Here is a 16,698-nt window from a genome sequence, read left to right on the forward strand (position 1 = left end):
GTCGGAGGGGCAGTACTGAGGGGGGTGCCACACTGTCGGAGGGTCAGTACTGAGGGAGCGCTGCACTGTCGGAGGTGCAGTACTGAGGGAGCGCCGCACTGCGCTGTCGGAAGGGCAGTACTGAGGGAGCGCCGCACTGCGCTGTCGGAAGGGCAGTACTGAGGGAGCGCTGTACTGCGCTGTAGGAGGGGGAGTACTGAGGGAGCACCGCACTGCACTGTCGGAGTGGCAGTACTGAGGGGGGGGTGCACTGCACTGTCGGACGGGCAGTACTGAGGGAGCGTTGCACTGTCGGAGGGGCAGTACTGAGGGGGGGGCGCACTGTTGGAGGGGCAGTACTGAGGGAGCACCGCCCTGCACTGTCGGAGGGGCAGTACTGAGGGAGCGCCGCACTGCGCTGTCGGAGGGGCAGTACTGAGGGGGGGGCGCACGGTCGGAGGGGGAGTACTGAGGGAGCACCGCACTGCACTGTCGGAGTGGCAGTACTGAGGGGGGGTCGCACTGTTGGGAGTGGCAGTACTGAGGGAGCGTTGCACTGTTGGGAGTGGCAGTACTGAGGGAGCGTTGCACTGTTGGGAGTGGCAGTACTGAGCGAGCGTTGCACTGTCGGAGTAGCAGTACTGAGGGAGCGTTGCACTGTTGGGAGTGGCAGTACTGAGGGAGCGTTGCACTGTTGGGAGTGGCAGTACTGAGGGAGCGTTGCACTGTCGGAGGGGCAGTACTGAGGCAGCGTTGCACTGTTGGAGTGGCAGTACTGAGGGAGCATTGCACTGTTGGAGGGGCAGTACTGAGGGAGCGTTGCACTGTTGGAGGGGCAGTACTGAGGGAGCGTTGCACTGTTGGAGGGGTTGTCATTCGGCTGTGTCGTCAAGCCGAGAAACCGTCTGAGCTCTCCATCCCCCTCGCCCGTTGCCCAGTCCAGCCGTTTCGCTCCTTACCCATGTCTGTGAAACTGGCGACACAGATTTTTCCGCATTTGGTGTCACAGCAGGTCTGCCAACTGTCACAATCGTTGTCCCCGCTGCACTGGTCCCCGAGCTTCAGGTCACACATCGGAGCGAGCCGGTAGGGGGCTGGACAGGTGTCGTCCTCTGGAACACAGAAATCAGGGGTCAGTCAGGAACCGAGAACCTTCCAGCTCCGGCTGATGGAGAGGGTCTTCCTCGGGACCCTCCCTAATCCTTCCGGACCGCCGTAATGCAGGGTCTGCCTCTGGACCCACCCTAATCTTTTGGGACAGCCCTAATCGAGAGTGTCCCTCGGGCCCCCCTAATTCTTCCGGACCACCTAATCGAGGGACTCGCTCGGTATGCCCCGAATCGAGGGTCTCCAGAATCGAGGGACTCGCTCGGTATGCCCCGAACGTGGGGAGTCCCTCGGTACCCCCTAATCGAGGGACTCCCTCGGTAGCCCCCTAATCGAGGATTAAGAAGGATCCATGTAATCGGGGATCAATGGCGAGGCAGCTTGGCCCAGGCTCCATCCCGGGCCTAGTGCTGAGTTAGCCTGATCTCTCACACCCGGTGTGGGACTGAGCCCCCCACACACACATACACAGAGCAGGAAAGGTCCAGGCTCCATCCCGAGCCTAGTTCAAGGGTCCAGGAGATGGAGTCCGATCATCACAGACCCTTGGAAACACTCACTGGCCATGAAGAAGCGGGGAACACATCTCTTTCCACAGTCGGCGTCACAGCACGAGGACCAGGCCAGGCAGTCAGCATCACTCTCACACATGGCTCCCAGCCTCATCTCGCAGAAGGAGTCCAATCGGCTGGAGGCTGGGCACTGGGTCGCTGCAAGATACAAGGTGGTAGTGAGATAGAGAGAAGCAGGGCCAGTATCCACCTCACTGTCCCATCAAACACTCCCAGGGCACGTACAGGGGGTTAGATACAGACTAAAGCTCCCTCTACACTGTCCCATCAAACACTCTCAGGGCAGGTGCAGCACAGGGTTAGATACAGAGTAAAGCTCCCTCTACACTGTACCATCAAACACTCCCAGGGCAGGTACAGCACGGGATTAGATACAGAGTAAAGCTCCCTCTACACTGTACCATCAAACACTCCCAGAGCAGGTACAGCACAGGGTTAGATACAGAGAAAAGCTCCCTCTACACTGTACCATCAAACACTCCCAGGGCAGGTACAGGGGGTTAGATTCAGAGTAAAGCTCCCTCTGCACTGTACCATCAAACACTCCCAGAGCAGGTACAGCACAGGGTTAGATACAGAGTAAAGCTCCCTCTACACTGTCCCATCAAACACTCTCAGGGCAGGTGCAGCACAGGGTTAGATACAGAGTAAAGCTCCCTCTACACTGTACCGTCAAACATTCCCAGGGCAGGTACAGCACGGGATTAGATACAGAGTAAAGCTCCCTCTACACTGTACCATCAAACACTCCCAGAGCAGGTACAGCACAGGGTTAGATACAGAGTAAAGCTCCCTCTACACTGTACCATCAAACACTCCCAGGGCAGGTACAGGGGGTTCGATTCAGAGTAAAGCTCCCTCTGCACTGTACCATCAAACACTCCCAGAGCAGGTACAGCACAGGGTTAGATACAGAATAAAGCTCCCTCTACACTGTCCCATCAAACACTCCCAGGGCAGGTACAGCACAGGTTAGATATAGAGTAAAGCTCCCTCTGCACTGTCCCATCAAACACTCCCAGGGCAGGTACAGCACAGGTTAGATACAGAGTAAAGCTCCCTCTACACTGTCCCATCACACACTCCCAGGGCAGGTACAGCACAGGTTAGATACAGAGTAAAGCTCCCTCGACACTGTCCCATTACACACTCCCTGGGCAGGTACAGCTCAGGTTAGATACAGAGTAAAGCTTCCTCGACACTGTCCCATCACACACTCCCAGAGCAGGTACAGCACAGGTTAGATACGGAGTAAACTCTTACCTCTGGTGAGGAACTTAGGGACACATCTGTTTCCACAACTAGCGTCGCAACAAGTCTGCCAACCCTCACAGCTGCTGTCGTTGTTGCACTGGGTGTTGAAGCTCATCGTACAGATGTGGGTCATTCTGGAAGGTTCCGGGCATCTCCGTTCACGCCCTGTGGAAAGAACATGATCGGTCAGTGCTGCTCGCCATCGATTGATCACTCCCTGACCGAGCTGGGGCTAGAGGTGGGCACCGGAGGGCTTGGGCGTGTCGACAGTGCCTGCCCCACTGACCCCGTCAAAGAGAGAGGGGCCTCCATCTCTTCTGGCCCTGGGATTTGACTCCAGGTGCCCAGTGGACGAGAGGACACCGTGCTCCCACCCAGTTCCTCCGTCAGTTTGGTCCCCTTCCCTGTAAACCTACCTTGGACTGGAGGCCACGGAGGTTCACTAGACCGATTCCTGGGGTGAGAGGGTTGTCCTATAAGAACATAAGAAATAGGTGCAGGAGTAGGCCATACGGCCTCTCGAGCCTGCTGCTCAATTTAATAGGATCATGGCTGATCCGATCATGGACACAGCTCCACTTCCCTGCCCGTCCCCTTATCCCCTTATCGGTTAAGAAACTGTCTCTCTCTGTCTTAAATTTATTCAATGTCCCAGCTTCCATAGCTCTCTGAGGCAGCGAATCCCACAGATTTACAACTCTCTGAGAGAAGAAATTCCTCCTCATCTCAGTTTTAAATGGGCGGCCCCTTATTCTAAGATTATGACCCCTAGTTCTAGTCTCCCCCAGCAGTGGAAACATCCTCTCTGCATCCACCTTGTCAAGCCCCATCATAATCTTATATGTTTCGGTAAGATCACCTCTCATTCTTCTGAATTCCAATCAGTAGAGGCCCAACCTACTCAACCTTTCCTCATAAGTCAAACCCCTCATCTATGGAATCAACCGAGTGAACCTTCTCTGAACTGCCTCCAAAGCAAGTATATCCTTTCGTAAATATGGAAAACTAAACTGTGCGCAGTACTCCAGGTGTGGCCTCACCAATACCCTGTATAACTGTAGCAAGACTTCCCTGTTTTTATGGCCCATCCCCTTTGCAATAAAGGCCAAGATTCCACTGGATTTCCTGATGAAGAGGGATTGAGTAGATTGGGCCTATACTCTTCTGGGGTTTCGGAGAATGAGAGGTTATTGAAACGCATACATTTCTGAGAGGGGATTGACAGGGTAGATGCAGGGATAATGTTTCACCCTGGAGAGTGTAGAACCAGGAGTCACACAGTCTCAGGATAAGGGGTCGGCCATTTAGGACTGAGGATAAATTTCTTCACTCAGAGAGTGGTGAACCTTTGGAATTCTCGACCCTAGAGGGCTGTGTAGGCTCAGTCATTGAGTATATTCAAGAAGCAGATCACTCGATTCTTGGACACAATGTGAATCGAGGGATATGGGGACAGAGCGGGAAAGTGGACTTGCGGTAGAAAATCGGCCATGATCTTATGCAATGGCGGAGAAGGCTGGTGTGGCCGAATGGCCGAGCCCTGCTCTAATTCTTACATTCTTCGGTTCTTATATCAGACAGACAGGTGCCCCTCTATCTCCTCAGAGTCTGGGATTTGACCTTCGGGAGCCACAGGGTGGAGGGTCACAGTTCCCGAAGCGGACAGGGATACACACAGTTGGGTTTGATGCCTGTAATCTGGAGCTCGTTCCCCCACCCCCAGTTCCCCCTCTCCGCCCTCCATCACCAGGTGTTTGGGGGCCGGGGGAGGGGGGCAAAGACCCGATCGGTTAGCTTACCCTTGCCGGAGAACGAGTGGACACATCGGTTGCCACAGCTGGTGTTACAGCAGGTCTGCCAGGCGTAGCAGTCGTCGTCGTCATCGCACACCTCCCCGAACTTCAGTTCGCACATGAAGGAGAGTCGCTGCGGGGCAGGGCAGTTACCGGCAGTCTGATCTGGAGAAAGGACAGGCAAGAGCTGGGAATGGGTGGGATTGAGGATTGCAGCACCGGGGCGTCTCTGGCGTGCTGAGCAACTGAGGAACAGGAGGCCTATTCAGCCCCTCGGCCTGTTACACATGAACAGGAGGCCTATTCAGCCCCTCGGGCCGGTTACACAGGAACAGGAGGCCCATTCAGCCCCTCGGGCCTGTTACACAGGAACAGGAGGAGATCCATTCAGCCTCTTGATCTTTTACACAGGAATAGGAGGAGGCCCATTCGGCACTTCGAGCCTGTTACACAGGAACAGGAGGAGGTCCATTCAGCCCCTCGGACCTGTTACACAGGAACAGGCGGCCCATTCAGCCCGTCGGGCCGGTTACACAGGAACAGGAGGCCCATTCGGCCCCTCGAGCCTGTAACACAGGAACAGGAGGCCCATTCAGTCCTCAGAATCTGTTACCATAGAAAATAAAAATAGGTCACCTTGGACGTCCCAAACCGCTTTACAGCCAATGAAGTACATATTGAAGTGGAGTCACGGTTGTAATGTGGGAAATGCGGCAGCCAATTTGCGCACAGCAGGCTCCCACTAACAGCAACGTGATTATGACCCAGATAATCTGTTTTAGTGATGTTGATTGAAGGATAGATATTGGTCAGCACCAAAGAGTAGTTACTCAATGGGATACAAGGCCTAGTTTGGGCAACCTGTGAGGCTGCTGGGAGCAGGGGCCAATCAGTCCCAGGCTGCTGGGGTCAGGGACCTATCAGTCCCAGGCTGCTGGGAGCAGGGGCCTATCAGTCCCAGGCTGCTGGGGTCAGGGGCCTATCAGTCCCAGGCTGCAGGGAGCAGGATCCTATCGGTCCCAGGCTGCTGGGGTAAGGGGCCTATCGGTCCCAGGCTGCCGGGACTGTGGTTCTGCTTTTCTTTGATCTGAGGCAGTCGGGTTCTTTGCTGGACAGACTGACCACGTGGCTTTACCTGCCAATGCCGCAGTCTGGCCCTGCCCCATGAAGGAGTGGACACATCTCCTGCCACAGGAAGTCTGGCAACACCGCTTCCACTTCCCGCAATCCCCATCCTCCTCACAGGACTCGCTGCGATTCGTTTCGCACACTCGTTCCAGTCTGGACACAGCAGGGCATTCCTTGGCATTCCACTCTGCGAAAGCAAGGGTTTGAGTTAGGGGTGGTAACAGGAAATACAGAGAGAGAGTGAGAGACAAAGAAGAGAGAGAGAGAGAGAGAGAGAGAGAGAGAGACTGCTGAGTGGGAGAGAGTAAGAGGGAGAGAGAGAGAGAGAGAGAGAGATAGAGAGGGAGAGACAGAGGGAGAGACAGAGAGAGTGACAGAGAAAGAGGGAACGTTTGCATGTGTATATGCAGTAAAAAAAATGCACCAGTACCTGTTTGGCAGGAAATTTGAGCTGGAGACAGATCACAAACCCCCAACGTCCCTTTTGGCCGACAACAAGGCCATAAATGCAAATGCGTCGGCCCGCATACAGAGGTGGGCATTCACGTTAGTCGCCTATGACTATACAATTCGGCACAGACCGGGCACTGAAAACTGCGCCGATGCACTCAGCAGGCTCCCACTTGCCACCACCGAGGGGGCAACCGAGCATGCTGTTGAGATGGTCATGGCTGTTGAAGCTTTTGAAAGCGAAGACTCACCCGTGACAGCCCGTCAGATCAAAGTCTGGACAAATAGAGACCCGCTACTGTCTTCAGTCAAGAAATGTGTCCTGAATGGGGACTGGGCAGCCACATACGGGGCATGCCCCGAGGCATTTAAACAATTTCACAGGCGCAAGGATGAACTCTCGATTCAGGCCGATTGCCTACTATGGGGAAACCGAGTAGTCATGCCCCAGATGTGCAAAGAGGCGTTCATCCGAGAACTCCACAATGAGCACCTGGACATTGTCATGATGAAGGCAATTGCCAGGTCACACGTTTGGTGGCCAGGGATAGATGCAGACTTGGAACTTTGTGTTCGTAGGTGCAACACGTGTGCCCAGCTGGGCAATGCGCCCAGGGATGCCCCCTTTGCCCCTGGTCCTGGCCCGCCAAGCCATGGTTACGCATCCATGTGGACAACGCAGGTCCTTTCATGGGAAAAATGTTTTTGGTTGTAGTAGACGCCTACTCCAAATGGATCGAGTGTGACATTCTCAATTCAAGCACATCCTCTGCCACGGTAGAAAGTCTACGGGCAATGTTCGCCGCCCATGGTCTACCGGATGTCTTGGTCAGCGACAATGGCCCGTGCTTTACAAGCATTGAATTCCAGGACTTCATGGCAGGAAATGGTATCAACCATGTTAGAACGGCACCGTTCAAGCGGCCTCAAACGGCCAGACGGAACGAGCAGTGCAGATAATCAAACAGGGGATGCTCAGAATCCAAGGGGGTTCCCTACAAAGCCGCTTATCACGCCGCCTGCTGGCCAATAGATCCCGACCACACTCGCTCACAGGGGTTCCACCCGCAGAGCTGCTTCTGAAAAGGACGCTAAAAACCAGGTTATCCCTTATACACCCCACCGTGAAAGAAATTGTTGAGAGCAGGCGCCGATCACAATGTGACTACCATGACGGGAATGCGAGGGCGCGATGTATTATGTCTTTGTCCTCAACTATGCTGCAGGGCCCAAATGGCTCACAGGCAATGTGATTGTCAAAGAGGGGAATAGGATTCTGGTAGTTAAACTTACCAATGGACAAATCTGCCACAGACACGTGGATCAAACAAAAAGGAGGTTCAGCAACCCCATAGAAGCAGAGAAAGAACACGACGTAGAGTTTACTCCACCACAGGTGACCGAACACAAGAACCAAGTGAAGAAGAGCCCAGTCACTGTGGGCAGTCCGGACAGGCCTGAGGCACCGCAAACAGCAGACACTCAGGCCAGCGCCCAACAACCGGAGCCCCAACTCAGGCGCTCTATAAGGGAGCGTAAACCACCAGAGAGACTGAACCTGTGATCTCAATAAGACTTTGCGGGGGGAGGTGATGTCATGTATTCAACTGTCATTGTAACCCATGTATAAACTGACCTAAGTTGTACACCGTGAGAACACTGACCACTAGGTGGTGAACTTGTGGGAGACACTCCTAACCTGGACTTTCAGGTATAAAAAGGGAAGCTCCACCCATCTTCTCCACTTCAGTGCTGGCGAATAAAGGTTACTGGTCACAGAGTGACCTTCTCTCTAGTATGGGCCTCGTGTGCATTTGTACTTTATAGTAAGGACATACTAGAGTGAGAGACAGAAAGAGAGGGAGAGAGACAGAGAGGGAGAGAGAGAGAGGAGTGAGAGACAGAGAGGGAGAGACAGACAGCCAAAGAGAGTGACAGAGAGAGAGAGAGAGAGAGAGCGAGAGAGTCAGAGAGCGAGTCAGAGGGAGAGCGAGACAGGGAGAGAGAGGCCGAGATAGAGAAAGTGATAGAGAGAGACAGAGAGGGATAAAGAGGGAGAGACAGAGTGAGAAAGTAGGACAGAGAGGGAGAAAGAGCAAGAGACAGATACAATGAGTGAGAGTGAGAGGGAGAGAGAGAGAGAGAGAGCGAAAGGGAGAGAGAGAGTCAGAGACCAAGTCGGAGGGAGAGCGAGACAGGGAGCGAGAAGCCGAGATGGAGAAAGTGATAAAGAGAGACAGAGAGGGATAAAGAGGGAGAGACAGAGTGAGAAAGTAGGACAGAGAGGGAGAAAGAGCAAGAGACAGATACAATGAGTGAGAGGGAGAGAGAGAGAGAGAGCGAAAGGGAGAGAGAGAGTCAGAGACCAAGTCGGAGGGAGAGCGAGACAGGGAGCGAGAAGCCGAGATGGAGAAAGTGATAAAGAGATACAGAGAGGGATAAAGAAGGAGAGACAGAGTGAGAAAGTCGGACAGAGAGGGAGAAAGAGCAAGAGACAGATACAATGAGTGAGAGGGAGAGAGAGAGAGAGTGAGAGGGAGAGAGAGAGTCCGAGAGCAAGTCAGAGGGAGAGCGAGACAGAGAGAGAGAGGCCAAGATGGAGAAAGTGATAGAGAGAGACAGAGAGGGATAAAGAGGGAGAGACAGAGTGATAAAGTTGGACAGAGAGGGAGAAAGAGCAAGAGATAGATGTAGTGAGTGAGAGGAAGAGAGAGAGAGAAAGAGGCCCATCCCGAGACCTGAACAGACCTGTCGAGGGTTTAGACGAGGAACTCCCTCCATGGAACTTTCCGAAGAAGGATGGGACACATCGCTTCTGACAACCAGCGTCACAGCAGGTTTGGGAACCGTCGCAATCTCCATCTTCCTCACACACCTTCCCGAACGTGGAGTTACACACACGAGCCAGAAGATCCGGGCGTGGACAGCTGCCATCCTCTGCACCCGAGAGAGAGAGCGAGACAGCACAGCTTGGGTTAGATACAGAGTAAAGCTCCCTCTACACTGTCCCATCAAACACTCCCAGGGCAGGTCCAGGGGGTTAGATACAGAGTAAAGCTCCCTCTACACTGTCCCATCAAAACACTCCCAGGCAGGTACAGCATGGGTTAGATACAGAGTAAAGCTCCCTCGGCACTGTCCCATCAAACACTACCAGGGCAGGTACAGCATGGGTTAGATACAGAGTAAAGCTCCCTCGGCACTGTCCCATCAAACACTCCCAGGGAAGGTACAGCACGGGGTTAGATACAGAGTAAAGCTCCTTCTACACTGTCCCATCAAACAATTCCAGGGCAGGTACAGCACGGGGTGAGATACAGAGTAAAGCTCCCTCTACACTGTCCCCAACAAACACTCCCAGAGCAGGTACAGGGGGTTAGATACAGAGTAAAGCTCCTTCTGCACAGTCCCATGAAACAATTCCAGGGCAGGTACAGCATGGGGTTAGATACAGAGTAAAGCTCCCTCGGCACTGTCCCATCAAACACTCCCAGGGAAGGTACAGCACGGGGTTAGATACAGAGTAAAGCTCCCTCTACACTGTCCCATCAAAACACTCCCAGGCAGGTACAGCATGGGTTAGATACAGAGTAAAGCTCCCTCTACACTGTCCCATCAAACACTCCCAGGGCAGGTACAGCACCGTATTAGATACAGAGTAAAGCTCCCTCTACACTGTCCCATCAAACACTCACAGGGCAGGTACAGCATGGGGTTAGGTACAGAGTAAAGCTCAGACAGTTATACTCACCTCCTCTGAAACTCTTGAAGACACACCGGGCCCCGCAGGGCGTTGGGCAGCACGTCTGCCACCTGCCGCAGTGACTCTCGCCCTCACACGCTTCCCCCATGGTCGAATTGCAGACAAATTTCAACCTGCTGGCGGGAGAGCACTTCCCGGGTTTGTCCCCTGCAAAGCCAAAAATTGGATGTCACAGGACGGGCAAGTGGTGCGGCTTCCCGACGTGCATTCCCGCGCTGGCTTCAGTCCTTGCATGTCCCCGAAACGCCGCCGGGCCAACTCTGACCCCTGGGGCCTGTCAGACCTTGAGCCCTGGGGACTATCAGTCCCTGACCCCTGGGGACTATTAGTCCCTGACCCCTGGGGCCAATCAGACACTGACCCCTGGGGCCAATCAGACCCTGACCCCTGGGGCCAATCAGACCCTGACCCCTGGGGTCTAACAGACCCTGACCCCTGGGGCCAATCTGACACTGACCCCTGGGGACTATCAGACCCTGACCCCTGGGGCCTATCAAGCACTGACCCCTGGGGCCTATCAGACACTGACCCCTGGGGCCTATCAGATTCTGACCCATGGAGCCTGGGGCCTATCGGACTCTCCCTCGGACTTGCCTCACCTTGTGTGAACGAGTAGACACATTTTTTGCCACACCCAATATCGCAGCACTGTTTATGGGCAGTGCAATCATCATCGTCCTCACAAGACTGGGTGAAATTCTTCTTGCACAGAAATGTCACTTTGGAAAGTTCCGGGCATTTCTTTTGTTTCACTAAATAAAACAGAATTTAAAATGAGTTAAATGGCTGAGGAGGCAAAATTTGTAAAACCCCAACACTGTCCCATCGAACACTCCCAGGACGGGTACAGGGGGTTAGATACAGAGTAAAGCTCCCTCTACACTGTCCCATCAAACACTCCCAGGGCAGGTATAGGGGGTTAGATACAGAGTAAAGCTCCCTCTACACTGTCCCATCAAACACTCCCAGGGCAGGTATAGCACGGGTTTAGATACACAGTAAAGTGTCATGTGTGTAAGACTTGCCACCAGCGGGTGCACCTGTGGGAGACCCAAGTGTCACTTGCACACCCTGAGCAAGCAGGTATAAAAGGCAGTCTACCATGCTGCTTCCTCACTCTGGAGTTACAATAAAGAGACCAAGGTCACAACAGTTTGAGCTACAGATATACAGTCTTGTGGAATAATGTGAAGATAACAATTGGCGATGAGTAACACATCACGAACTTTCACGCGGTTATGGCTGCTGTTGGAATTCCTGAGAGATTTCTTGAGGGTGATGATTGGGAAGCCATCGTTGAGCTTCTTGACCAGTACTTCGTGGCCAACGAGCTGGAAAAGGAAGAAACCACGGTCAAGCGCAGGGCGATTCACCTCACTGTTTGCGGGTCCACGATATATGGCTTCATCAAAAATCTGCTGACACTGACAAACCCAACAGACAAGATATATGAAGAGTTGTGCACGCTGGTTCGGGAACACCTCAAGCCGAAGGAGAGCATCTTGGCCAGGTATCGCTTTTACACGCACCATCGGTCCGAGGGCCAGGACGTGGCGAGCTATTTCGCCGACCTACGACTCCTTGCGGGACTGTGCGTATTTGCTGCATTTTTGGGGGAAGTGTTGCGGGACTTTTTCGTGCTTGGAATCGGCCATGAGGTCATTCTTCGCAAACTGCTGTCTGCCGAATCCCTAGATCTGAGCAAGGCCATCACGGTAGCCCAGGCTTTTATGTCCACGAACTATAGCACTAAACAGATATCTTCACAGCATCGAAACTCACCGGCAAGTACTGTGCATAAAATAACGCCTTCAGCAGGCAGAACTGTACATGGCAGGGCCTACACGCTCGCAGAGGCCAGACCTAGGGTGAGTCAAGAGTCCGCTGTGGGGCGTGAATGCGAATCCATTAGCACCATGTTTGCGTTGCCGGGGTAATCACAGAGCCCATCAATGCCGATTCAAGCACGACATGTGCAAGGACTGTGGAACAATGGGGCACCTCCAGCGAAGGTGCAGACGTGCTGCGACTCACCACGTGGCAGAGTCGGCAGAAGATGACCGATCCGGCGTGGATCACGCTGAACGAGTAAGAGAGGCAACTCAACCCGAGGCTGAAGAGGAAGTGTATGGGGTATACACCTTCACCACCAAAAGCCCTCCGATAATGTTAAAAATCAAATTAAACGGCAGTCCAGTTTCTATGGAATTGGACATGGGGGCGAGTCAATCAATTATGAGCCAGAAGGCTTTTGAGAAACTGTCGGTCAACAAGGCACAAAGGCCAAATCTAAGTCTGATCCACACCAAGCTGCACACTTACACCAAAGAGCTCATACCAGTCATTAGCAGTGCGGCAGTGAAGGTATTGTACGATGGAGCTGTGCATGATTTACCACTTTGGATTGTACCAGGCGATGGCCCAACTCTGATCGGCAGAAGCTGGCTAGGAAAGATCCGATGAAACTGGGACGACATCAAGTCACTGTCTTCGGTGGATGACGCCTCGTGCGCCCAAGTGCTAAACAAATTCCCGTCATTATTCGAGCCAGGCATCGGCAACTTCACAAGCGCCAAAATGCAGATCCATCTAGTCCCTGATGCACGTGCATCACAAGGTCCAAGCGGTTCCATACATAATGCGAGAGAAAGTCGAGATCGAGCTGGACAGACTTCAACGAGAAGGGGTCATATTGCCAGTCGAGTTCAACGAGTGGGCCAGTCCAATTGTTCCGGTGTTGCAAAACGACGGGACGATCAGAAACTGCGGAGACTACAAGGTAATGATCAAAAGAGTCTCGTTACAGGACCAGTACCCACTACCCAAAGCGGATGACCTGTTCGCTACGCTGGCAGGGGGGAAGTTGTTCACCAAGCTGGATCTAACCTCTGCTTACATGACACAGGAGCTGGCTGAACCTTTGAAAAAATTGGCGTGCCTCAACACACACAAAGGACTGTTCATATACCACAGGTGCCCCTCTGGGATTCGCTAGGCTGCGGCCATCTTCCAGACGAACATGGAGAGTCTGCTGAAATCGGTTCCGCGCACCGTGGTGTTTCAAGACGACATCGTATTCATTGGCCGCAACAACACTGCACACTTGCACAACCTTGAAGAGGTTCTCAAGCGACTGGACAGAGTGAGACTCAGGCTGAAACGCTCCAAGTGTGTTTTCCTGGCGCCAGAGGTCGAATTTCTGGGGAGAAGGATTGCGGCGGACAGCATCAGACCCACGGACTCCAAGACAGAGGCCATCAGGGATGCACCGATACCACAGAATGTGAAGGAGCTGCGTTCGTTCCTGGGACTCCTCAACTATTTTCCGAACTTTCTACCGGGGTTGAGCACTTTGCTGGAACCACTGCATTTATTGCTACGTAAGGGTGACAACTGGGTTTGGGGTATATCTCAAGAGACAGCCTTTAACAAGGCCAGAAACCTGCTACGTTCTAACAAGTTACTTGTATTGTATGACTTGTATTGTATGTTTAGTACTAAGCTTGTGATGCATCTTCGTACGGGGTTGGTTGTGTGTTACAGTAAGCCAATGGGTCAGGCAAACTGCAACCGGTTGCATATGCGTCCAGAGGCTTATGTAAGGCTGAAAGAGCCAACAGTGTGGTTGAGAAAGAAGCATTAGCATGCGTATACGGAGTTAAGAAAATGCACCAATACCCATTTGGACTCCGGTTCGAGATCGAAACTGACCACAAGCCGCTCATTTTGTTGTTCTCAGAAAGCAAAGGTATTAACACCTTCGTCCCGCATCCAAAGATGGGCACTAACGTTATCTGTGTATGATTATGTCATCCGCCACAGACCAGGCACTGAGAACTGTGCGGATGCCCTCAGTTGGCGACCATTGCCCACCACCGGGGTGGAAATGGTGCAAACCGCAGACTTGCTTCTTGTAATGGATGCTTTTGAGAGCGAGGGGTCACCCGTCACGACTTGTCAGATCAGGACCTGGACTAGCCTGGACCCGGTGCTATCACTAGTAAAACGCTGCGCCCTCAATGGGAGCTGGTCGGCGGTTCCAGGGGAAATGCAAGACGAAATTAAGCTGTGCCACCGACGCAAGGATGAAATGTCCATCCATTCGGACTGTCTCCAATGGGGGAATCATGTAATTTTGCCAAAAAAAGGCAAGGAAACGTTTCTACGCGACCTTCACAGTACCCACCCAGGCATAGTCATGATGAAGGCTGTCGCCAGGTCGCACATTTGGTGGCCCGGCATTGACTCGGAATTGGATTCATGCGTACACCAATGTAGCACTTGCTCACAGTTGAGCAACGCACCAAGGGAGGCCCCACTGAGTCTGTGGTCATGGCCCTCCAAACCGTGGTCCACGGTCCACGTAGATTTCGCTGGCCCCTTTCCAGGAAAGATGTTACGAGTAGCAGTGGACACTTGCTCTAAATGGATTGCATGTATAATAATGTCGTCATGTATATCCACTGCCACCATTGAAAGCCTCCGGGCCATGTTTGCCACCCATGGTTTGCCCAACGACCTTGTTAGTGACAATGGACCATGTTTCACCAGCTCAGAATTCAACGAGTTCATGACCCGCAATGCCATCAAGCACGTCACGTCTGCGCTGTTTAAGCCTGCATCTAATGGTCAAGCGGAACGGGCAGTCCAAACCATCAAGCAGAGCTTGAAACGTGTGACTGACAGTTCCCTGCAGACCTGGTTATCTCGGATTCTGCTCAGCTACCGCACGTGACCCCACTCGCTTACCGGGGTTCCCCCTGCAGAATTGCTAATGAAGAGGGCACTTAAATCCAGGCTCTCCTGAGTCCACCCAGATCTCAATAATCATGTAGAAACCCAGCGACACCGGCATAACATGACCCATGATCGCGCGGCTGTATCACGTGACATTGAGGTTCATGAACCTGTGTTTGTTCTTAATTTGGAAAGTTCCGGGCAAAAACAAACAATTAAAATTCAAGTACGAGGTTTGAGTGTTTCCCATCAGCAGCGAGTGAAGCGAATATTCTCTTCTGTTCAAAGTAGGCTTCCAGTCTGTACATGGCGTAATCCTGGTAACCAAACTCGATAGTGGAAACTGTCGATTTCTGTTTTAAATCCAGTGAATCACTCAGCTTCCACAGCTCTCTGAGGCAGCGAATTCCACAGATTCACAACCCTCTGAGAGAAGAAATTCCTCCTCATCTCAGTTTTAAATGGGCGGCCCCTTATTCTCAGATTATGTCTCTAGTTCTAATCTCCCCCATCAGTGGAAACATACTCTCTGCATCCACCTTGTCGAGCCCCCTCACAATCTTATACGTTTCATAGAAAGATAGAAAATAGGTGCGGGAGTAGGCCATTCGGCCGTTCTAGCCTGCACCGCCATTCAATGAGTTCATGGCTGAACATGCAATTTCAGTACCCCATTCCTGCTTTCTCGCCATACCCTTTGATCTCCCTAGTAGTAAGGACTTCATCTAACTCCTTTTTGAATGTAAGATCACCTCTCATTCTTCTGAATTCCAATGAGTAGAGGCCCAACCTCCTCAACCTTTCCTCATACGCAACCCCCTCATCTCCGGAATCAACCGAGTGAACCTTCTCTGAACTGCCTCCAAAGCAAATATATCCTTTCGAAAATATGGAAACCAAAACTGTACGCAGTATTCCAGGTGCGGCCTCACCAACACCCTGTATAACTGTAGCAAGACTTCCCTGCTTTTATACTCCATTTGTACTCACTTGTCAGGCGGTACGTGTAGACACATCGTTTCCCACAGTCCCCGACGTCACAGCACTGCTTCCAGCCTCCGCAATCCCTGTCCGACTCGCATGTCTCCACCTCCGCCTTATCACACATGTGTTGAGTCGTAGAAGGCTCGGGACATTTCCTGTCTGTCTTTTCTGCTGTTGAGAAAATAAAGGCGACAGGGTGATATTAACCTCGGCGAGCGGGCTGAGTATCGAGAACCCCCCGAGGGAGGCGGATTGTGGACATGAAGCTCAGAGTCTCGTGTCACTCCTCGATGGGACGGGACTGAGGGAAATCGGGCAAGGGGTGGGGGACGGGGATGTGGAAGGAGTTAAAGGTTCCTGTTCCCTCCCCCCACCCCCACTGAATCCCCCCTCCCCTGGACATTAACCTCTGTATCCTCCCCCTCCCCCGAAGCCCCCGTCCGCACAGCAATCGTCAACACACAGGGGATGAGGTCCATCATGGACACAGATGTACATTTTTCATCCGTCTGTTATTTGAGGAGCGAGAGCTGGAGCGGTTCTTCTTTTGGTCAGTCCTGGGATGATGGTGTCACGGGCACGGCCCAGCGTTTAGTGCCCCTTCCAGAATGGCCCTGGAGAAGGTGCTGGTGAGACGCCTTCTTCAACCGCTGCAGGCCCGTGAGATGCAGCTTCTCACACAGTATTTGGAGGTGGTGGTGTTCCCATGCGCCTGCAGTCCTTGTCCTTCGAGGCGGGTAGAGGTGGCGGGTTTGGGAGGTGCTGCCGAAGAAGCCGTGGCCAGTTGCTGCAGTGCGTCTTGTAGATGGTACACACTGCAGCCATGGTGTGCCGGAGGTGGAGGGAGGGAGTGTTGGAGGCAGTGGCTAGCGTGCCGATCAAGCGGGCTGCTTTGTCCTGGATGGTGTCGAGCTCCTCGAGTGTTGTTGGG

The 16,698-nt window shown here is 53.0% G+C and overlaps 1 protein-coding gene across 1 annotated transcript in view; it reads right to left on the reverse strand.

Moving 5' to 3' along the window:
* LOC139250220 (uncharacterized) overlaps nt 1-16,698 on the reverse strand; it is a gene marked incomplete at its 5' end in the record, with an annotated part of 267,845 nt that overhangs the window by 68,834 nt on the left and 182,313 nt on the right. The window contains 9 exons of the mRNA XM_070872713.1: nt 939-1,091; nt 1,647-1,796; nt 2,922-3,077; nt 4,712-4,870; nt 5,841-6,020; nt 9,032-9,220; nt 10,035-10,193; nt 10,646-10,798; nt 15,774-15,938. Coding sequence (XP_070728814.1) covers nt 939-1,091; nt 1,647-1,796; nt 2,922-3,077; nt 4,712-4,870; nt 5,841-6,020; nt 9,032-9,220; nt 10,035-10,193; nt 10,646-10,798; nt 15,774-15,938 — 1,464 coding nt within the window. The remainder of the gene's footprint in view (nt 1-938; nt 1,092-1,646; nt 1,797-2,921; nt 3,078-4,711; nt 4,871-5,840; nt 6,021-9,031; nt 9,221-10,034; nt 10,194-10,645; nt 10,799-15,773; nt 15,939-16,698) is intronic.

Source organism: Pristiophorus japonicus, unplaced genomic scaffold, assembly GCF_044704955.1.
Source record: "Pristiophorus japonicus isolate sPriJap1 unplaced genomic scaffold, sPriJap1.hap1 HAP1_SCAFFOLD_351, whole genome shotgun sequence".
In the NCBI taxonomy this organism is placed as follows: domain Eukaryota; kingdom Metazoa; phylum Chordata; class Chondrichthyes; family Pristiophoridae; genus Pristiophorus; species Pristiophorus japonicus.